This window comes from Oncorhynchus kisutch, linkage group LG14 (genome assembly GCF_002021735.2).
Source record: "Oncorhynchus kisutch isolate 150728-3 linkage group LG14, Okis_V2, whole genome shotgun sequence".
NCBI lineage: Eukaryota > Metazoa > Chordata > Actinopteri > Salmoniformes > Salmonidae > Oncorhynchus > Oncorhynchus kisutch.
In genome coordinates this window covers 10,815,740-10,839,620 of record NC_034187.2, presented here as the reverse complement: position 1 = coordinate 10,839,620, position 23,881 = coordinate 10,815,740, and the positions used below count along the sequence as shown (strand labels likewise).

The 23,881-nt window shown below is 42.6% G+C and overlaps 2 protein-coding genes across 7 annotated transcripts in view; one reads left to right on the top strand and one right to left on the bottom strand.

Moving 5' to 3' along the window:
- The window catches only part of LOC109904605 (dynein heavy chain 6, axonemal), a 62,347-nt gene extending 54,104 nt beyond the window's left edge, over positions 1-8,243 (top strand). Inside the window, exons 69-79 of the mRNA XM_031787596.1 lie at positions 56-158; positions 918-1,139; positions 1,275-1,478; positions 3,156-3,355; positions 3,622-3,782; positions 4,838-5,040; positions 5,916-6,028; positions 6,215-6,336; positions 6,551-6,696; positions 6,925-7,071; positions 7,245-8,243. Of these exons, the coding sequence (XP_031643456.1) occupies positions 56-158; positions 918-1,139; positions 1,275-1,478; positions 3,156-3,355; positions 3,622-3,782; positions 4,838-5,040; positions 5,916-6,028; positions 6,215-6,336; positions 6,551-6,696; positions 6,925-7,071; positions 7,245-7,460 (1,837 nt within the window). The 3' untranslated portion in view covers positions 7,461-8,243. The remainder of the gene's footprint in view (positions 1-55; positions 159-917; positions 1,140-1,274; positions 1,479-3,155; positions 3,356-3,621; positions 3,783-4,837; positions 5,041-5,915; positions 6,029-6,214; positions 6,337-6,550; positions 6,697-6,924; positions 7,072-7,244) is intronic.
- slc5a6b (solute carrier family 5 member 6) lies at positions 7,701-23,159 on the bottom strand. Of its 6 annotated transcripts, none has more exons than XM_031787784.1 (17): positions 22,813-23,159; positions 21,902-22,052; positions 20,163-20,637; positions 19,777-19,842; positions 19,630-19,681; positions 19,168-19,235; positions 12,993-13,147; positions 12,691-12,831; positions 12,380-12,509; positions 11,903-11,991; positions 11,645-11,757; positions 10,563-10,633; positions 10,375-10,461; positions 9,977-10,170; positions 9,666-9,772; positions 9,410-9,531; positions 7,701-8,872 (listed from the first exon to the last, which is right to left on the bottom strand). In XM_031787784.1, the coding sequence occupies exons 3-17, from the start codon at positions 20,571-20,573 to the stop codon at positions 8,729-8,731; spliced, it is 1,950 nt and encodes a 649-aa protein (XP_031643644.1). In that variant the 5' UTR covers positions 20,574-20,637; positions 21,902-22,052; positions 22,813-23,159; the 3' UTR covers positions 7,701-8,728. The 6 variants fall into 6 exon arrangements, with proteins under 6 accessions (XP_031643644.1, XP_031643646.1, XP_031643645.1 ...); XM_031787786.1 differs by having other exon boundaries at positions 7,733-8,872; positions 21,902-22,081; XM_031787785.1 differs by having other exon boundaries at positions 7,733-8,872; positions 20,163-20,626.
- Positions 23,160-23,881: the final 722 nt, after the last annotated feature.

Sequence of the window (23,881 nt, the reverse complement as noted above, 5' to 3'; positions counted from 1 at the left end):
GCTGTAGACAGATGTCTCTCCACAGACCTGAGTATTTTTCATCCCTTCTGCTCAGGTTGAAGTGGAAAGGCTCAGACCTGGACCCTCACTTCCGTCTGTGGCTGTCCTCTAAACCAGACCCAGTGTTCCCTGCCTCCATCCTGCAGAGAGCCATTAAGGTCAGCCAGGCCTTCATTACCACAGCTTCCCGTTAGAGGGCCATACACCTATAGAAGTATAATTAGTGAGTTTATTTCTATGGTGTACCCATGAGTGAACCAGTCAATCTGTCATCGTCTGAGGGGCTTTGTCTCTTCTAGACATTCTATTGCACATCCCTCAGATACACAGAACACAACAATGTCTGTTGTTGTTACAAATTCATTGCCAATGATTCTGTTCCTTTGTAGATAGCGGTAGAGCCTCAGTTACTAATACAGTAATTCTACTTCCTGTCTTGTAGATAGTGGTAGAGCCTCAGTTACTAATACAGTATTTCTACTTCCTGTCTTGTAGATAGCGGTAGAGCCTCCGCTACCAATACAGTAATTCCACTTCCTGTTCTGTAGCTGGTGGTAGAGCCTCAGTTACTAATACAGTAATTCCACTTCCTGTCCTGTAGATAGCGGTAGAGCCTTAGTTACTAATACAGTAATTCCACTTCCTGTCCTGTAGATAGGTAGAGCCTCAGTTACTAATACAGTAATTCTACTTCCTGTCTTGTAGATAGTGGTAGAGCCTCAGTTACTAATACAGTAATCCCACTTCCTGTCCTGTAGATAGAGGTAGAGCCTCAGTTACTAATACAGTAATTCAACTTCCTGTCCTGTAGATAGTGGTAGAGCCTCAGTTACTAATACAGTAATTCCACTTCCTGCCCTGTAGATAGTGGTAGAGCCTCAGTTACTAATACAGTAATTCCACTTCCTGTCCTGTAGATAGCTGTGGAGCCTCCTCGAGGTCTGAAGGAGAAGCTCCTCCACACCTTCAGTCCCAGTGGAGAGGTGACCGAGAGGAGCTTCTGTAAAATGGACTGCAGCCCAGCCTGGAAGACTTTGCTCTTCAGCCTCTGCTTCTTCAACGCCATCGTGCAGGAGAGAAAGAAGTACGGCCCTCTGGGGTGGAACATACCCTACACCTTTACATCTTCTGACCTGGAGGTACATTATGGTGTAACACATACTGTTTCCAACTCAACAGAGCTTCTCAGCTTAGAAGATAATGACACAGATCCATCTAGATTGAGAGAGAGCATCGTCATTGTCTCTTGTCTTGGCTCTGTCTGTGTGTCTTAGGTGTCCATGCTGAACCAGGAGAGTCTCCTGCGGGCTGCGGAAGGTTCCGAGCTGCCATGGGCGGCCCTACGCTACCTGACGGGTGAGGTGATCTACGGAGGGCGTGTCACCGACCCCTGGGACCGCCGATGCCTGCTTACCATTCTCCACCGCTGCTATACCTCCTCGGTCCTGCAGGACGGACACAGCTTCTGTCAGGCTCAGGTAGGAGTCAGACACACCCCTCCACCTAACACTGGCATCACAGTCACAGGATCCATGTCAACATACTGATAAAGGAATGAATAAGGTCATTGTGATGTCATATGGTTGTTTACCTACTGTACATCCGTCTGTTACATAACAAAAATGTAATTTAAAAAAACAAAGTATTCACAGATTTAAACACAATTTTGTTGTAGAATATTTCAGAAATTAATAAAAAATGTCAATCTGAAATGTTTTTCGGCAATAAGTATTCAACCCCTTTGTAATAGCAAGCGTAAAATAGTTCAGGAGTATAAATGTACTTTTAAATAAGTTGCATGAACTCATTCCGTGTTCAATAATAGTTGTTAATATGATTTTTGAATAACTACCCCATCTCTGTACCTCACACATACCTCAATCGAGTAGTACATTTCATGCACAGATTCAACCACAAAGACCAGGGAAGTTTTTCAATGCCTCGCAAAGAAGAGCACCGATTGGCAGATGGGTAAAAAAAAGAAAAAGAAAACAAGACTGAGCATCCCTTTGAGCATGGTGAAGTTACTAATTAGGCTTTGGACGGTGTATCAATACACCCAGTCGTTACAAAGATACAAGCGTCCTTCGTAACTCAGTTGCCGGAGAGGAAGGAAACTGCTCAGGGATTTTACCATGAGGCCACAGGTGGTTTTAAAACAGTTAGAGTTTAATGGTTGTGATATGAGAAGACTGAGGATGGATCAATATTGTAATTACTCCACAATACTAACCTAAATGACAGAGTAAAAAGAAGGTAACCTGTACAGAATAAAATATTCTAAAACATGCATCCTTTTTGCAACAAGACACTTAAGTAATACTGCAAAAAAGGTGGCAAAGAATGAACTTTTGTGCTGAATACAAAGCGTTATGTTTGGGGCAAATCCAACCCAACACATCACTGAGTACCACTCCTCATATTTTCAAGCACGGTGGTGGCTGCATCACGTTATGGGTATGCTTGTCATTGGCAAGGACTAGGGAGTTTTTTTAAAGGATAAAAATAAAAGGAATACAGCTATAAGCACAGGCAAAATCCTAAAGGAAACCCTGGTTCATTCGGCTTTCCAACAGACACTGGAAGACAAATTCACCTTTCAGGAGGACAATAACCTGAAACACAAGGCCAAATCTACACTGGTTGCTTACCAAGACGACATTGAATGTTGCTGAGTGGCCTAGTTACAGTTTTGCCTTAAATCGTATTGAAAATCTATGGCAAGACTTGAAAATATCTGTCTAGCAATGATCAACAATCAACTTGACAGAGCCTGAAGAATTTAAAAAAGAATAATGGGCAAAAATTGTACAATTCAGGTGTGGAACATTCTTAGAGACTTACCCAGAAAGACTCACAGCTGTAATCACTGCCAAAGGTGCTTTCATTTTCAATACATTTGCAAACATTTCTAAAAACATGTTTTCACTTTGTCATTATGGGGGTAATGTGTGTAGATGGGTGTGTAAAAACATAGTTTATCCATTTAGAATTCAGGCTGTAACACAACAAAAAATGGAATAAGTGAAGGGGTATGAATACCTTTTGAAGGCACTGTATATTACATAATGAAATATAACCCTAAAGCAAAATTGTATGTTTCTGTTATTCTCTCTGTCTTCATTGAGAGCATTATATTGTATTTCTCTTGGCAGGGCTACCCTCCCTTCCCTAAAGACGCCAGCTGGCCCCAGTGTAGAGCCTACATAGAGAACATGCCCGACAAGGACCTGGCAGAGGTGTTTGGCATCGACAGCAGTGCAGAGACGTTGATACTGCAGAACCAGACCCAGCAGCTGCTGCACACCATCGTCAACCTGCAGCCCAGGCTCTCTGATAGCAGCCTGCTGGTCAGGTGGGTCTCCCAGGGGAAATATAACCCACCAATAGATGTATTACTTATATCCTTTTGGCAATACTGAGCCAAGCGGAGCTGTACAGGGCTTGCATGGTTAAGCACCCACTACAGTGTGCTGGAAAGGACAAGGTGAACATAAAATATCCAAGGCAGCACAATATGGTTCAGTTCGGCACGTGAATTAGAAAAAACGGCTATGTTATGTAGTGTAAAGAATGTTAATGAAATGCTGAATTCTTCTTCTGTTTGTTTGTGTGGAGCAGCGACAGACAGTGCCAAGATAGCGTAGTTCTGAGGATGGCCATGAACATCCTGAAGAAACTACCAGAGACAGTGGAGGTTGATCGTGTCACAGAGAAAACACTATTCCTCAGAGACATCATCGCCAAAGTCAACTTTGCAGAATCATCTTCCTCTGACCAGGGTAACTTACATACTCAACCCTTTACACTTGTTGGGATAGGGGTTACAAAACAAACATGAACTGCATAAACATGGTAACAACTGAAAGGGAACAGTTTGGATATTATGGGGAAATTATTAGACCAAAGGACACAACAGTTCACCTGACACAAGACTGTATCCAAACACTGTTGATTTTATGTGCATTTTACATTTACTGTACTTTTCACCACACTTGTTCATGAAATCAGAAAATACTCTGGATATATTCAGTAACAATATTCCTAGAAAATGTGGGGTAGTAGAACCATAAGACAAAAAAATGACAAGGGCTTGAGTGAGAGGGCTAACTGCTCTACAAGTGGCCAATAACCTCTCAAAGTGTGCACGGTTCCTAAGTCATTTCAATGTACTTGTATGACTCAAAAGCCATTGAGGAGCTAGAGCAAGCACACTTGTAGTTGTTTTGTTTCGAACACAACCCTGCATCCCTGAGTTTTATGATTTGGAAATGTGAAGTGCACGTTTGGACTCACAGGTGTTTGGCTTGTATGACATAAAGGTGGTATTTATGATAATCCTCAACGTCTCATCTTTCAAAATACATAGTCATTTTAATTTACAGCATTTCTATCACCCAGACAACAAAAAATTGGAAAAAGTTACCCAATTAGCTGGAGGGATGGGGGCAACTTCTAGTCACGTGTGGTGCTCAAGTTCAGAACGTCTGTCAGTCAAAACCCATACAGAGCTGTGAAGTGCAGAGCTCTGACGTCATTTATAGCATGTTACTGTACACCCACTGCGTTCCAATTTAGTCACTTATCAGCCATTTTTATCAACCTGTATATGGGTAAAAGTGTAAAGGGCTACGAATAGATTAGAATAAATGTATTGTCTGAAAAGGAAATCATTTTTCACAGGTTGTACCTTCTCTTATTTTGACTCCTCTAAGAGTGAGAGTTAGTGAGAGGGACATTGAGAGATTCTATATATCTATCTGTGTCCATTTTTGTTCATAGTTCTTACTGAAAGCCGCCTTGTGTGTCTGTATGCATCCGTGTATGTACTCTGAAGGTGAGAGATGCACAGCCTCGGCCTCCTCTGCCCTGCTGGTGATCCTGCGACAGGAGATTGACCGGTTTAACTACCTCCTCTGTGTGGTGCGCTCCAGCCTCCTTTCCTTCTCTGCCTCTATCAGAGGAGAGGTGCTGATGAGTGAGGCTCTGGAGGAGGTCTACACTGCCCTGCTCACCATGATCGTACCATCAGACTGGAAGGTAGGTCTACACTGCCCTGCTCACCATGATCGTACCATCAGACTGGAAGGTAGGTCTACACTGCCCTGCTCACCATGATCGTACCATCAGACTGGAAGGTAGGTCTACACTGCCCTGCTCACCATGATCGTACCATCAGACTGGAAGGTAGGTCTACACTGCCCTGCTCACCATGATCGTACCATCAGACTGGAAGGTAGGTCTACACTGCCCTGCTCACCATGATCGTACCATCAGACTGGAAGGTAGGTCTACACTGCACTGCTCACCATGATCGTACCATCAGACTGGAAGGTAGGTCTACACTGCCCTGCTCACCATGATCGTACCATCAGACTGGAAGGTAGGTCTACACTGCACTGCTCACCATGATCGTACCATCAGACTGGAAGGTAGGTCTACACTGCCCTGCTCACCATGATCGTACCATCAGACTGGAAGGTAGGTCTACACTGCCCTGCTCACATCAGACTGTAAGGTACAGTATATCAGTAAACCAGGGGTGGGCAAACTTTTTGGCTTAAGGGCCACATCAGGATTTTGAAATTCAATGGAGGGCCGCACAGATTTGTTTTTTGCGGGCCCTCCGTTTCCTTCTTATTTTTACTCAAACCTCCCGCGGGCTGCATTGAATGGGCTCTAGTTTGCTCAACCCTGAAGTAAAACACTCTCCACAGCTCAGCTCTCACTGCACACAATCTACCCTGATGTTTTAACACAATTCCATGCTTCTCGTCAGTTTTGACATTTTGAAATGTTCCTCCAAGCCCAAGGTGTCATTATCCTCTAGAGTCTAAATAAACAAAGCAATGAAAAGCAATTGATTCAACTTGGACAAGAAGTCATCTTTCTGTCTTTTGTTGTTGCCTTGGTAGCACTGCTCGTACGAGTCGTGCATGGCTCTGGGTTCTTGGATCCAGGACCTGGAACAGAGAGTGTGGTTCTTCAGAGCCTGGGCAGACAACATCAAGATCAACCTTATAGAAAAGTAGAAAACATGAACGAAGTTGACATACATATACTTAAAGCTTGTATTGTTTAAACATTAATCAATATAAACCTTCATGATTATGTCATGGGCATCTTCATTTATTCATGGTGAATGGAAAAAATATATAAGTTACTTATGTTCCTATCCCCTAATATTCCTTGTATATACCCTCTATGTATTCAGGATACCTATTATTAGTGGAGGAGTCTACTCTCTGAACCGTCCACCTAAGACTGACCTGCAGCAGAGCCTCAAGAACAGGAAGCCTCGCTCCTACTGGCTCTCTGGGTTCTTCTTTCCACAAGGTACTGTACATAACAGCCAGAATAAAATACCTAAAATAACAGCCATAAGAGAGACACTGCTTGAAGTTCAAAACTTCATTATCAATCTTTAGTGAAAGGGACATTTGTCTTTGGCTTACAAATTTGAGTTTCGAAATTCAAATAATATACCAATTTCTGTAATATTCTGAAAGAGGCGTTTTTGATTGAAATAGTTCATGAATCTTCCCTGTAGGTTTTCTGACAGCTGTTCTCCAGAACAGTGCTCGACAGAAGAACGTGCCTGTAGACTCTCTGTCTTTCACCTATCATGTTCAACCCATGGATGAGAGCTCCAGCAACTGGAGCAAAGTGGCAGACAAAACTAAACTCCTTTTTGAGGTAACTACACTAGCTAAAAGTTTCCCTGGCTATATAACTTAGTAATACCAATCTAGAAACAGTTGGTAGCAATTAAAGGGACAGCGCACCCAAAAGACAATATTAATCAGATGGTCTGCTGCTATTTCCAGGGTCAGGAACCATCTGACATTGTAATCTGGGTGAACTATCCCTCTAACATTATACGTTAGATCCACGGTGTGATTTGTTACACCATCTTTGTCCTAGGGCCCAGCTCCACCAGATGAGGGCGTGTTGGTGTATGGGCTGTACCTTGACGGAGCCAGCTGGGACCCTGTCTCTCACACCCTGCAGGAGCTTCAGCACAACATCAAACACTGCCCTGTGCCTGAGATACACTTCCTACCCTGCCAGGTAGAGGGCTCACCTTCTCATTTCACCATCCAATCCACTGAATATCACTTCAGCGTCTTACCCACCGTTCTTCATACAGTGGATGTAGCATTGTTCACATATTTGTCCTGGACTGTCTTCCTGTTTTTATTGTGAGAGCTCATATCACATCCCTGTTGCCTTTGGTTGGCCAGGTCTCGGAGGATGCTGTGGCCGTGCCTACTACAGAGTCTCCTGGGGACCTCCAGTTCTATGACTGTCCCCTGTACCGTACCTTCAAGCGGGCAGGCTTCCTCTCCTCCTCAGGCATCTCTACCAACTTCATCACATCCGTGTCTCTACCCACCTTGGAGTGTCCTACTCACTGGGTATTCAGGGGCACTGCCCTCCTCTGCCAACCTAATGAATGAACAAACTCAATACCAACTGTTTACACTACAGCTATGAGTGAACTCATTACCAACTGTTTACACTACAGCTATGAGTGAACTCCTTACCAACTGTTTACACTAAAGCTATGAGTGAACTCATTACCAACTGTTTACACTACAGCTATGAGTGAACTCATTACCAACTGTTTACACTACAGCTATGAGTGAACTCATTACCAAATAAAGACTGTTTCAAAGTAAGGACTGTGAAACCTGAAATACTTTTAAAAATGTTTATTTTCTCATTTTCGAAACACTGAAAATGTCTCAAGTATCGTTTGAACATATTTTGTTGCCATACCTACTTACACACCAGACCAACATGACAAAGTCGCCCACTGGAACACATTATTGAAAGAACAAGTACTCAGTTCCACAAATAACAGAAAGCTATTTTCTCATTGACTGGGCACACAGCGATAACCAGCAGTACTCAAGTAGTTCTCTGTGTTTCCTCAGGAGTTATATGTCTTCGTTTGTCACACTCTGACCATGATTTGCTTGTTTCTATGTTTTGTTTGGTCAGGGTGTGATATGAGTGGGCATTCTATGTTGTATGTCTAGTTTGTCTATTTCTATGTGTTTTGGCCTGATATGGTTCTCAATCAGTGGCAGGTGTTTGTCGTTGTCTCTGATTGGGAACCATATTTAGGTAGCCTGTTTTGTATTGTGGTTGGTGGGTTATTGTCTATGTGATGTTGCATGTTAGCATTCAGTTTCGATCGCGGTCACATTAGTTTCGTTATTTTCTTTAGTGTACTTTGTGTTTTTTCGTCATTCATTAAAATGATGTATTCACGCTGCGCTTTGGTCTCCTCAATACGACGATCGTGACATCGTTTTATACCTTGCAGCAAAACAAATGGTCCATTCAAATCTGATCGTCTCCGGAAGTATACATTAACATGGTCTTGGGTTTATCGTTGATTTCAGTAATACTGTAGGTTTCTTTGGTCTTGTTCAGGCATCATGCACGCTAGACATGTACAGTATCAGTGCATTTTTAATCCACAGTCACTTGGATTACAGAGAAATATGTTCATACACCGGATAGGTGCAGTGAAATGTGTTGTTTTACAGGGTCAGCCATAGCAGAGCACAATACCTCCCAACAACACTTCTCCTCTCAGAGCATCATCTCCTCAGAACAGAACCTCTGTGAAAAACACTCTGACATGATACAGTGTGTGGCCCATTTCACTGCCCAGAGGACCGTGATATAACGTGGTTGTGGAAGAGTCTGTCCATCACAGAGCGGTCTCATGTTCCACAACAGGTGTGTGGGAGGTTAGAAGAGGAGAGGCAAAGCTTTCTTCTAACAAGCCCTCCTCTGTGTAGACGGCCTGACCATTTCTCTCGTGTTGAGCAGGTGGACATTCCTGGATGGTTGGCTACACACAAAAAAAAAGATAATAGACAATGTTTTGTAACCTTGATACGATAGCACATAGCTTTGTTAAAAGGACCCTCACACACAGTGTTGCTAGTCATAATATAAGAGTTCAATCATTGAAGAAGGTGGGTTTTCCCACAATGCACTTTCAAAAGTGTGTGAATTTATTAGCTGTTTTACACACTTCCTGAAAGTGCATTGTGGGAATCTTACTATCGGCAATGAATGATTGAATTCCATCCTGAGTATGTGGACAGGGCCCCCTTTAGTGGTGTGTTATAGGAATGCATCAGCTCAGGAAGAAAACATTGTGGAACGTTGCCGACAGAAATGTCCTGCATGGAACTGATTCCTTGTTCTACATAACATATTTATTTCCGAACGTTGTGCCCTGCTGAATGCAGCCCTGGAGTCTACCTGACCGTGTCCAATAATAAATGCATATTTTTGTTGCAAAACGTTTTGCTATGGTTTGCACTAACGAATACAATCCTGAACTGTGAGTGTGCTGAGCCCCTGTGCTCTGTTGTCTTACCCCATGCCCCAGTGGGGTGACGCAGCACAGCTTCTGTTTGAGTTTATCTGGTACGAAGAACAGCATGTTGCCCAACAGGGGATACAAAGTGCCTGGGGTCACCTCCTCCGCTTTCATTGGTCCTTAAATGAAAGATAAAAGCCAACCAATTAGATTAACTTCACTTCTTCCTGTAGGATAATCTGTGGAAGTTTGAGCGATCTGAATGCATGTTTTGCTCTGGAATGCTAAATAACAAATGTTAATGAATCTGTACCTGTGAGAAAGCTAACAACCAACCCTGTGATCACCACAGTGAAGGAGTTGAGAGCACTGTACCACATGAAGGACAAGGAGTAGAACCTCTGCAGACCCATTGGTCGGCTAAAGAAAAATTTAAAGGCAGTTATTATAAAAATCACTAATTGTATTCACAAAATTTGCATCTATGAGTAACTAAGTTAAATACTTTCTGATTGATCTCCGGGGAGTTTGGGAATTAAATTACGAACAGACCACAAAAATACAAATTTCCGTTACGATGGATTAATAGTTACGGTATTGATTCTGTTGATCTTTGTTTCATACCTGTGTGTAACGGTGGGCATTGCAGTACTGATGAGTGCTGTCCCCATGGCTGTGGTGATGTTCCCTGAGAGTTGTACAGCAGTACAGTTGAACTGAGACACAGCAGCAAGACCCCCAGAGGTACTGGTTACGATGCTCCCAATGCCCACCCAGAAGGCCATCGTCAGGCCTGACCCCAACCCTACCAGGGCACCCTGGAGAAACAGTACATCAAATGTATTTATTAAGCCTTTTTGACACCAGCAGTGTTCACTAAGTGGTTTTACAGTAGCCCGGCCTTGCAAAACAAAAGCAGAGGAAAAGTAATGCTTTCTACTGGGTCCTGTGTGGTTCAGTTGGTAAGGGCGTGACAGTAGGTTTGATTCCCGCAGGGATCACATTAACACATCAGTACTTACGGTAGAGTTCGCCCAAGGAAAGAACAACCCGAGAGAGAAGACACCCAGAAGAGGACCACCAACCATTCCAAATATTTTGAAAGCAGTCTTGAATTGAAATAAACACAAACATGTCAGAATATTTTTTATTTGAACTATTTGAAAATGAAATCCGCAAAGGGACGAGGCAGATGCATCTGTGTGCTTACCTGCAAAACGGAATCACTCATCAAGTGGGTGAGATAGGCCATGGCCAGACACAGCAGTCCATATGAACATGCTGGATCAGAAACGGAACATGTTACTCTTTAGAATGCGATGAGTGCTGTATTGTGTTAGGAAGCATGCTCTCACAGGTAAAGTGAGAAAGGCATTATGTAAAACTTACAAATAAGTTAAAAGATGCACTCAACAGTAAGCAGGGCCCGTACAGAAACAACCTTTAGCCCCTAACTCCTAGGGCCTAACCCCGAGACTGAATCTGATCTACTCAACCTCTGGCCCCTACTCCCAATCCACTTAATTGGATCTACACAACCACTACCCACTAGGCACTTGATCTGATCGACATGAAGTGCCTAGGACCTAGAGGGAAGGGGCTATGGACCTAGAGGGAAGGGGCTAGGATGTAGAGGATAGGGGGTAGGACATAGAGGGTAGGGGATATGAACCTAGAGGGTAGGGGATATGGACCTAGAGGGTAGGGGATATGGACCTAGAGGGTAGGGGATATGGACCTAGAGGGTAGGGGATATGGACCTAGTGGGTAGGGGATATGGACCTAGGGGGTAGGGGCTATGGACCTATGGGGTAGGGGCTATGGACCTAGAAGGTAGGGGCTAGAGGCTAGGACCTAGAGGGTAGGGGCTATGGACCTAGAGGGTAGGGGCTAGGACCTAGAGGGTAGGGACTATGGACCTAGAGGGTAGGGGCTAGAGGGTAGGGGCTAGGATGTAGAGGATAGAGGGTAGGACCTAGAGGGTAAGGGCTATGAACCTAGAGGGTAGGGGATAGAGGTTAGGGACAATGGACCTAGAGGGGCTATGGACCTAGAGGGTAGGGGATATGGACCTAGAGGGTAGGGGCTATGGACCTAGAGGGTAGGGGCTATGGACCTAGAGGGTAGGGGCTATGGACATAGAGGGTAGAAGCTAGGATGTAGAGGATAGAGGGTAGGACCTAGAAGGTAAGGGCTATGAACCTAGAGGGTAGGGGCTATGGACCTAGAGGGTAGGGGCTATGGACCTAGAGGGTAGGGGCTATGGACAGGGCCCAGGATATCTCAACGTACCCAGTCCCTTGGAGAGCAGGGTGGCCCTGGCCTCTGTCATGGAGGGGCAGTGTGGTTTGATCAGATCCTCCATGGTCACTGTAGCCAGAGAGTTAAAGGCTGATGAGATGGTGCTGTGGAGACAGACATGAAACTCAGTCACAACACCAAACCACCCCTCGGTCACTGTGCTTCTGCTTGTTCTGGAGGTCTAGGCTGGGTTTCCTGTAAAGCCTTTTGTCATCTGTTGGAAAAAGGGTGTTAGAAATATTGATATACCTGAGAGCTGCACTAAACAGGCAGGAGATAAACAGTCCAGACAGGCCAGGTAGACCCTGCAGCATGTCCATCACAAAGTACAACACCATCTGTGAAGAGAGCACATACTGGTTGGTGGTACTGTCGGTTAGAGTATGGCAATAGCAACACCAGGGTTGTTGGTTCAATTCCCACTGGGGATCATATACATAATACAAAGGTATGCACTCACTGTACTGTAGGTCATTTTGGATAAAAGCAACTGCTACTGACTGCTAAGTGGCATATTACTTCATCCACCAACTATAATACTGTAATACTGTAATACTATAATACTGTAATACTGTAATACTATAATACTGTAATACTGTAATACTATAATACTGTAATACTGTAATACTATAATACTATTACTATAATACTATAATACTGTAATACTATAATACTGTAATACTGTAATGATGCACTCCAGATTACCATAATAAATAACACACACACCTCATTTTTTGATAAGACACCTAGATTGTGGAAATGGTCCTCCCCACAGTAGCGTGCAAACATGACAAGCCCCATGACACAGCTCAGAGCTAGAGCTAACTGTAGAGAGGGAAACACCATGTAGCAAGACCTGCAGAAAACATAGAGGGGTCACAATCCACCAGAGCAGGAAAACAACACTTATTCTAACATAACTTGCATGCTTAAAATAAAGTGCTAATAACATGGTAATAGTATAATAAGTTACAAAACACAATACATGCACCTTATCTGTCTCTCAATCTCTAACTGATGTATCTCTGTGGTCTTACATGACGGCGTCCCTCTCGGTCTTGGCACTGAGGTATCTCTGGACCTGGGCCTGGTTGACCCCATACAGTGACAACATCAGGAAGACTCCCCCCACCCCCAGGGTCCAGAACGTGTACTCCACTGTAGGGTCAGGGTTCAGGCTGGAGAGCAGACATGTAAAGAGTGGGAACATCTAATTGGAATATTAGAACTGGAACAATGGAATTGGAACATGGGATTTAAGATGTCCTCAAAACCCAACTTTAAACTAGGTTGCCAGTCATCGCTTGAATACGTGAATATAGTGACCAGACCCACTCACTCTATGCCGGAGATGCGGTTCCCCTCTGAGACCTTCCTCCAGACCTCTGCCACCCCCCCAGTCTGCTGGACCCCCACCACGATGACCGCTAGTTGGCCAGCAAACATCACTATTGTCTGGAAGACATCTGTCCAGATCACTGCCTTCAGGCCTCCCTGTTAGGACCAGGCACAACACAGAGACCCAATCACAGAGCCTATTATCATATGTGACCGACCGTCTCGATTCGGCCTTATGTTGCAAAATTGTTTTATTTTTTATTTTTTACATTGGATAAAAGTTGAGAGTCTGAAATAGAAAATGGTATATCATACACTACAGTTAGGGAACAATGGGAAAGTAATTATGCTTTGAAAGTTGATAAACTTGTAACCTCACTTTTGAGAAAATAGCCCTGGAATGTTTTGGTAAACGTACTGGAAACCTCTTCTTTGTCTACACCCATTCAGCATTGTTCACACCCTCTAATCTCTTTAAGGATTCAGATGTACAAAACAACCAAAGATTTCAAGACTAATGGATGGTTTATACTACGAGTGTGTTCGTAAATTTAATCTGGAGTGCCAGAGTGTGCTCTGGGCGTTGGTAAACTCAGAGAGTTGTCAGTATATAAGAAATCCCACTATGCCCTCAGACGAACCATCAAACAAGCAAAGAGTCAATACAGGACTAAGATTGAATCCTACTACACTGGCTCTGACGCTCGTCGGATGTGGTAAAATATTACGAACTACAAAGGGAAACCCAGTTGTGAGCTGCCCAGTGACGCGAGTGAACCAGACAAGCGAAATGTCTTTTATGCTCGCTTCGAGGCAAGCAACACTGAAGCATGCATGAGAGCACCAGTTGTTCCGGACGACTGTGTGATCACGCACTTTGTAGCCGATGTGAGCAAGACCTTTAAACAGGTCAACATTCACAAAGCCGCGGGGCTAGACGGATTACCAGGAAGTGTACTCAAAGCATGCGCGGACCAACTGGTAAGTGTCTTCACTGACATTTTCAACTTCTCCCTGTCTGAGTCTCGAATACCAACATGTTTCAAGCAGACCACCATAGTCCCTGTGCCCAAGAAAGTGAAAGTAACTTCCCTAAATGATTACCGCCCAGTAGCACTCATGTCAGTAGCCATGAAGTGCTTTGAAAGGCTGGTCATGGCTCACACATGCCGGAAACCCTAGACCCACTCCAATTCACATACCGCCCCAACAGAGCCACAGATGACGCAATCTCTATTGCACTCAACACTGCCCTTTCCCACCTGGACGAAAGGAACACCTATGTAAGAATGCTGTTCATTGACTACAGCTCAGCATTCAACACCATAGTGCCCACGAAGCTCATCACTAAGCTAAGGACCCTGGGACTAAACACCTCCCTCTGCAACTGGATCCTGGACTTCCTGACAGGCCCCCAGGTTGTAAGGGTAGGCAACAACACATCTGCTACACTGATCTTCAACACTGGGGTCCCTCAGGGGTGCCTTCTTAGTCCACTCCTGTACTCCCTGTTCACCCATGACTGCGTGCCCAAACACGACTCCAACACCCTCATTAAGTTTGCTGATGACACAACAATGGTAGGCCTGATCATCAACATCGATGAGACAACCTATAGAGAGGTCAGAGACCTGGCAGTGTGGTGCAAGTAGGGTTGCAAAGGGTCGGAAACTTTCTGGGAAATTTTCCAATGGAAATGAAGCCAGGGAATTTTGTGAATTTTGCTTAAGTTCATCAAAAAAGTTAGCTTATAACAGTGAACCTTTTTTGTGAGATACACATAAGGCAATTCTAGGTCTTGTGGCATATTTTGGTTAAAATATCCCCAATTAAATGGAATTGCAACCCTCTGCATGCACAGTGCATTCTTCCATCACATGTACAGCTGATTCAAGATCTTGCACACTAATGAGATGCTATTGAGCCCACACTACTACACTGTCTGAGCCAAGGACTACATGCTTTCTGGTAAGTTTTGATTACAATACTGGTTGGGGTGAATATATCGTATATGACAAACATGATTTTTTGTTAACTAGTAAATAGTAGCCAACAGCAAAGTGTGTTTAAATAATTCCTAACTTGTTAACAATTTCTGCTAGTTTGTTTTTGCTACCATGTGGGTTTTAGCTTGCTTGAGCCTGCTAACTGAGGAGTGTTATTTCACCTGTTTCCATACATGTTTCATGTTAAAACATTTATCTTACAAAGGAGTGGTTTTACTCTAACTGCTTAACTATTTATTAGAACATGGAATTGTACTATTTATTTTATTACTCATCTTTTTCTAATCTTTACAGGAAAAAGCCAAGGGCACCATCTGATGTGTGGGGACATTTCACTGCAGCCAATATAGAAGGAAAAGCTGTGTATATTAGCAAACACTGTGCCAAATCATGTGAAGAATGCAACAAAGATGCATAATCATCTGGCAAGTTCATAAAGTTCCCTCAGTGCTCACAACAAGCAGCCTCTGACAAAAGTCCCTCTACTTCTATTCGAAGTGAAAATGATGAATCAGAAACCATATCGATAGCAACAGTCATGGTCCTCTTGGAATCAGAAGTTTTTTTTTTACTCAATTTGATTTATTTTACCTTTATTTAACTAGGCAAGTCAGTTAAGAACAAATTCTTATTTTCAATGATGGCCTAGGAACAGTGGGTTAACTGCCTGTTCAGGGGCAGAACGACAGACTTGTACCTTGTCAGCTCGGGGGTTTGAACTTGCAACCTTCCGGTTATTAGTCCAACGCTCTAACCACTAGGCTACCCTGCCGGAGGAACGTAGTCAGAGAAATGCTGATGAATGTCTTGCTCGAGCTGTGTATGCAACTGGTTCACCTCTGATGCTCACAGGCAATGTGTATTGGAAGAGATTTCTGAATATTCTTTGCCCAACATACACCCTTCCAACCAGACACGCTTTATGTACTCAATTGCTGAATGCAGAGTTCAACAGAGTTCAAGTGAAGGTCAAGCAAATCATAGAGAAAGCAGACTGTATTGCAAGCATCTCTGATGGGTGGGTGAATGTTTGTGGGCAAAGAATAATTAACCTTAACCCTAACCCTAACTACATCATCTCCACCCCTCAACCAGTATTCTACAAGAGCACAGACACATGGGACAACAGACACACCGGTCTCTACATTGTAGATGAGCTGAAGGTAGTAATCAATGACCTTGGAACACAGAAGGTATTTGCACTGACAATGCTGCGAACATGAAGGCTGCTTGGTCTAAAGTGGAGGAGTCCTACCCTCACATCACACCCATTGGCTGTGCTGCTAATGCATTGAATCTGCTCCTCAGGGACATCATGGCACTGAAAACAATGGATATACTCTACAAGAAAGCCAAGGAAATGGTTAGGTAAGTGAGGAGTCATCAAGTTATAGCAGCAATCTACCTCACCAAGAAAAGTGAGAAGAATAAGAGCACCACATTGAAGCTGCCCAGCAACACCCGTTGAGGTGGTGTTGTCATCATGTTTGACAGTCTCCTGGAGGGGAAGGAGTCTCTCCAAGAAATGTTCATATCACAGTCTGCTGATATGGACAGCCCCATCAAGAGGATCCTCCTGGATGATGTATTTTGGGAGAGAGTGGTAAGCAGCCTGAAACTCCTGAAACCTATAGCAGTAGCCATTGCACGGATTGAGGGAGACAATGCCATCCTTTCTGATGTTCAGACTCAGCTTGCAGATGTAAGAGAAGAAATCCGTACTGCCCTGCCCACTTCACTGTTGCTCCAAGCAGGGGAAACTGCAGTTCTGAAATACATCAAAAAGCGTGAAGACTTCTGCTTGAAGCCCATACACGCCACAGCATCCATGTTGGACCCCAAGTATGCTGGCAAGAGCATCCTGTCTGGTGCAGAGATCAACAAGGCCTATGGTGTCATCACTACCGTGTCTCGCCACCTTGGCCTGGATGAGGGCAAGGCTCTTGGCAGTCCGGGGGAAGTACACTTCCAAGCAAGGGCTTTGGGATGGAGATGCAACATGGCAGTCGTGCCAACATATCTCAACAACCACCTGGTGGAAGGGACTTTGTGGAGGCTCTTTCCCCTGTTGCCTCCATCATCCTCCAAATCCCATCCCACATCAGCCGCCTCAGAGTGGAACTGGTCGTTGTTTGGGAACACACACGCCAAAGCACGCAACAGGCTTTTTGAGCCTGACAACGAGCCATCCTCAACAAGGTTGGAAAGTGATAGTGAAGATGAGGCCTCAGAGTCTGATGTTCAAGAGGTGGACATTGAGGAGGTCCAGGGAGAAGACATGGAAGCCTGAGAGGAAGACAACCAAAGCTTTACTTTACACCATTTACGTATGTTGAAAATGTTTTTGGGTGATGCGATGGATCATTGGGGATCATTCAATATTCCCATTCTTTTGTTGTTCAGTGAAATCATCCCATCTGAAGTGTCAACTAATTTAATTAAAGTTCAATTCATAACAAAATCTTTTTTTCTATTGAAAAGATTTAATCATTTGCAAGTGTGTCTACTTATGATAAGGTAAAAGGTTTATGTTTCTGTCTCTATATGATATGTTAAATATATCCTATGCAAAAAAACATCTACATTTAAATTATATTAATATTTGCATATATTTCCATTAATTCCCATATATTCCCGTTAATTCTCACGGGAGGTTTCCACCTCTGAATATTCCCCAAAATGTGCAACCCTAGGTGCAAGGACAACAACATTATTATTATTTTTCCTTATTTATTTATTTATATTGTTTTATTAACAACAAATCAATACAAAAAGTACCTGGGGAAACACAAGGATATATAAAGAATATACCAAGGACAATTGGGCTAGGGGCGGGGCTGGACTAGGGGCGGGGCTAGGGGGTACAATATCACATTACACAAGGACCTTAAGGGACATACATACATTTATAATTCTAACAGCATTTTGTTGGCAGAGTATTTAATTGTCTTAAAATATAGTTCAATTTCTTTTTGTAAGGTAAGAAATGTGGTGTTTTGTTTGTAAATTTACATTTGTGAATATGAAATTTGGCCAAAAGGATGATGAAATGAACATCATAAAATTGTTTCAACTTATTTCTATTGTAGGTAAAGAATCCAATTAGCACATCTCTCCATAATAATGTAAAATCTTCATAAATGTGTTCAATTATATATCTACTGATGTCTTGCCACAGATTCCTTACATGAATACAAAGCTAAAAAAAAAGATGCAACACTGTTTCTGGGTGGTCATTACAAAAAGTAAAATTTGAATGGAAGTTTTTCTTCATATAGTGGTTGGCAAGATCATATTTATGAATAATAAAAAATACAAATAAAATAAACTTAATTTTGTTAACAAGTGTGGCAACATCCTAACTTTTTTCCAACAGATATTATCAATAAAACCATTTCAATAAGGCATGACATAAGGTATAGATCCAACATCCTGCTGAAACAAGGCTCGTAAAGCTCTATTGTTGTTGGACCAAAAGAAAAACAAATCTTTCCTACTGATGAGTCAACAGGGGTAATCGTCGGTATGTTCTGAGGGTCAGGTTTTGACACGTTCCTGAATAATGAAGAAACACCTGAGGGAATGGCATCTAAAACAATTGCAAAATCTTTAGGTGTTACAGGGACCTTGTAAAATGATATGAATTCCTTATAAGTAAAAGACCCTCTGCATTTGGCTCACCAATAGGATATTATTTTGGAACCAATATTATATTTTTATACAATATGTCCCGATAATTCCATATATAATATCTGTGTGGAGAAATATTATGCTTATAAATTAAGGACCATGACAAGAAAACCTGCCGATGAAAATGCACAGTATCACTGGAACTTTGTCAATATTATGATTGCGAACCAACATGAAGTTAAGGCCACCAAAAGTACACAAAAAGTTCACTTTCAACTGCCTCTCCTATGAAGAAGTGATGCGTGACATCAGGAACGTCTAGTTTCCTGAAACGACCCACACATAGGCTTCAAGCTAATAATGGCTGATGTGGTATCAAACATTTTAAAGAAAGATTTTACTTCAGAATGACATTTCATAATGTCAACATTACATCAAAAAGCTTTTCATGGGCAAATGTTTTGTGTAAGTCTTTTAATTATGTAATAATAGTGTAATAACAGCTTCATTACAAACTGAGAAAATGACTGAACAACTTACCAGAGTTGTATACAGTGTACACACCAGTCCAGTGGCCAGCACTGCTCCCCATAAATCAAAGCCAGTAACTACGGGGAAGCGTGAAACAAAATTAAGCAACCTTTACTCCAACATGTTGCACAATTCTAAATAACCTACTCACGGCACAAAGCACAGTAGAATTTCTGGAGCTGAAATGGTGTCGTCCCAAAACATTATTATTATTATTATTTCCCCCCAAGAGCGTTAGACCCTGTAGGGACAGTTTCCCAGACATAGATTAAGCCTAGTAGTCCTGGACTAAAAGCTATTTTAATGGAGAACGTCCATTGAGTATTAGTTTTAGTCCTGTACTACTTCATCTTTGTCTGGGAAACCGGCAATAAACCGCCCATAAAGTCTCATCACTGTCTGGAAATCCCGAAAGCATAAAAGTGCCTGAGTTACTGACCTGTGTACACACAAACAGCCTGAATTACTGACCTGCATTGAGTGCTAGGGCTGGAGTGTACACACAAACAGCCATATATATGACCTGCAAGAGATCGCAGTAGTCATCAGAGGAAAAACTGATATTCAACCATCTTCTCCTTGTTTTGGTCTTAATATTGCATCTGGTATGGACCTTACCGTCTGAAAGATGAAGGTAACTGTTCCACAGATACGCACTGGTTTGTTGAACCGCAGTTCCAGATACTGAAAAGAAAAATGCCTTCACCAAGTGATATACACAGCAGTATTTTCAGCACTTATTTCCCTGACAGAAACCAAAACTACGGAAACGACTTAGCAGAGTATAACAGCTAGACCAATACAACTGGTATTAGCCTACATATTCTCATTCCAAACATTTCTCTCCATCTAGAGCTAAGCTTGCAGAGAGAATAGCCTAGAATACACACCTGGTAAGCTTGCAGAGAGAATAGCCTAGAATACACACCTGGTAAGCTTGCAGAGAGAATAGCCTAGAATACACACCTGGTAAGCTTGCAGAGAGAATAGCCTAGAATACACACCTGGTAAGCGCTGGTAAGATGCAACCTGTAGAACACAGGAATGAAAATGTGTGCTGGAATGAATAGCCCCAGGATGTAAGCACAGCCTATGAACCAGTACTGAGTGCCATGGGTATAGATCTCCGCTGGCACGCCCACTATTGCCACCGCTGATTGAAATGTAGCGATTAGTGACAGAGACACAGGGAGGCAGCTCATGCTCCGGTCCGCCAGCAGGAACTCCTGAGTGGTGCGCTGCCGACCCCCTGACAGGGCATAGTACAGCCCTATGCCCATGGACGACGCCAACAAAAGAGCAAATATGACATAGTCGATAGTGGCGAAGTGCATTTGTGCCAAAGCATCCATCTTGGTGCCAGGAATCAGGATACAGCTACTATTGCTGAATGGGATGGAGGTGGAGGGGCTCATCCGTAAGGGTGTCCACACCCATCCGTAAGGAGATCCCAAGAGCCTTGAACAGACTTCAGACACACTAGAATTAAATATGGGGGGGTGAGTTGTTGATTAACACGTAATGAAGCCTTTATTGGTAGCTACCTACAGTTGAAGTCAGAAGTTTACATACACCTTAGTCAAATACATTTAAACTCAGTTTTTCACAATTCCTGACATTTAATCCTAGTAAAAATTCCCTGTCTTGGGTCAGTTAGGATCACCACCTTATTTTAAGAATGTGAAATGTCAGAATAATAGTTGAGAGAATGATTTATTTCAGCTTTTATTTCATACATCACATTCCCAGTGGGTCAGAAGTTTACATACTCTCAATTAGTATTTGGTAGCATTGTCTTTAAATTGTTTAACTTGGGTCAAACTTTTCAGGTAGCCTTCCACAAGCTTCCCACAATAAGTTGGATGAATGTGATGGTCACTCCAATACCTTGACTTTGTTGTCCTTAAGCCATTTTGCCACAACTTTGGAAGTATGCTTGGGGTCATTGTCCATTTGGAGAACCCATTTGCAACCAAGCTCTAACTTAACAATGGTCATTATGGCCAAACAGATATATTTTTGTTTCATCAGACCAGAGGACATTTCTCCAAAAAGTACAATCTTGGTCCCCATGTGCAGTTGCAAACCGTAGTCTGGCTTTTTTAAATGGCTGTTTTGGAGCAGTGGCTTCTTCCTTGCTGAGCGGCCTTTCAGGTTATGTCGATATAATACTCGTTTTCCTGTGGATATAGATACTTTTGTACCTGTTTAGTCCAGCATCTTCACAAGGTCCTTTGCTCTTGTTCTGGGATTGATTTGCACTTTTCGCACCAAATTACATTCATCTCTAGGAGACAGAACACGTCTCCTTCCTGAGCGGTATGACAGCTGCGTGGTCCCATGGTGTTTATACTTGCGTATACTTGCGTTTCCAAGCTGTTTAAAGGCACAGTCAACTTAGTATATGTAAACTTCTGACCCACTGGAATTGTGATACAGTGAATTATAAGTTAAATAATCTGTCTGTAAACAATTGTTGGAAAAATTACTTGTGTCATGCACAAAGAAGATGTCCTAACCGACTTGCCAAAACTAGTTTGTTAACAAGAAAGTTGTGGAGTGGTTGAAAAATGAGTTTTAATGACTCCAACCTAAGTGTATGTAAACTTCTGACTTCAACTGTACCTAGATACCCAAACCATGTTCTGTTTTCTTGAGGGAGTCTGATAAACTAGGTCATTGGTTGCCACAATAGATCTAGATGACATACAGCACACAGTCAATGCAAGAAGCTTTCACATACCTCTCCTTCAGGTCCAGACATCCTTCTGGAAAAGATACTCAACTTGACAAGCAGGAAAAGTTGCCCCCCACAAGAGTTCAGAAGTGATTTTCCATTACTGCCATTGCATCGCCCTTGTCATCTTCATATCTCGGTGCCTGTGAGTGAAATTCTGAGACAAAGCGCATGTCGTGACTCCCACTGAAAATACATTTGACCTTCAAGGTTAAAACAAGGGGGCGACAGAAAACATTATCAATGACCTTTGACAATGTTGTCAAAACGACTTTAAAAATAACAATAATGAATCAAAATATACATTCTTCTCAGTCGACCTTTCCTGCAGTCAAATGACCTCGTGGCCTCATTGGTGGAATATTATACATATTTTTCATAATTAATCAACATAATTTTTTTTTTATTGCAGAAAATCAGGTGTTTCTATGTCAAACGGTTTTGTTACAATTCAGGCTTCTGTGATATATATAAATGTAATATTGTAATGCAAACTCAAAATGTAATACATTTCAACTCTATATCTGACATGGTACAGGTGTCTTCTTTTTTTACGCTCATAACCATGTGTGCGAGTTGTATATTTTTGTTTGAGACTACCAAGAAACACTGTGCGGCCCTGATTTAGCCCACTGCAGTAACAGGATAACAGATCAAGTCTGATAACATGCTGAGCACAGCACAACCTCTGTGAACTTTACCCTGCATACCAGTTTGGTGAAATCCAAAACATATATCGCCTCACGCTTACAGTAGGACAACATGCACAACTGTCACTATTGTTACCTAGAAATATGAAATAGTCACAGTAATGACAAATTCCATTCCTTTTACTGTCTTTTTAATAAAAACAAATGATAATTAAAGTTGTTTTTTAGCTCAAATTAGACATAGACCCACTGACTGTACACCCTTACCTGGATAAGGTGTGGAGCAGAGTAGTTCCAATTCCAATTCAACACTTATTATCTGTGTCTTCACCTGGATACAGTGTGGTTCAGAGGAGTCCAACTTCCAATCCAACACTTTTATTTGTCTGTGTCTTGCATCATCCATGGTGACAATGTTTGCTTAATTTAGTTATGCGCTCAAAACGTGTTTTGCTTAAGACCAGGCATCATCTCTGAATCTGACGGTAATTGCCACATGGGTGATCAGCGGAAATCAAAAGCCTGTCTCAAGCTTCTGATACTCAGGCTATGTTTGTAAAGCTATAGCTAATAAAGAAGATTATCTGCAAAAACTACACATGAGGATGACTTATTTTTCTTCTTCGGTACCATGACGTTCGCACATTTCGTTTGTGCATGCCGCCACCTACTGTACGGCAGTGTGTGTTTCAATCACGTTACATTTGTGATACATTTGAAAAAAAAATTAAGGGGGAAAAATAAGAAAATTGCATCACAAACCAACGCTACATCTATATGCCACCATTTAAAAAACAATACCAATGCTCAAAACATCTCATAAATCTTCTGCAGCAAAATCTCATACACTGCTGCCACATACATTCATGAAAAAACTCACTACCCCTTTCACTACATTGACCCAATCTGTTCCTGCACCATGCCAGCGGCCTGGGAGGAGGGGAAACCACCCCTCAACACACCCTGTAACTCTTCTGACATCCGATCTCATATACCCAAATACTTCTCTGCAGCTGCCACCACAATATCTATTTTCTTTGATTTACTACATTCCATTTCTGCGGTACAGTTGATAACCATTGCTATGAACACTAAAAAGCCAACCTTACGAAGCATGAATCACTCGTCGGCCTATCCCGCTGTGCTGGCACAGATCTACTACTCACAGCAACATGGAAAACCCAACAGTAGACACACACAACTTTATCCACCAAAACTATGCAGTCTTCTTTCACATGCCCTCGTGCACACTTCCCACATGTTGGAATCTCCTTCCTACATACTGCTATGACATGACCATAAATGTTGCACCTGAAACAGAGCAGTGGATACAGCA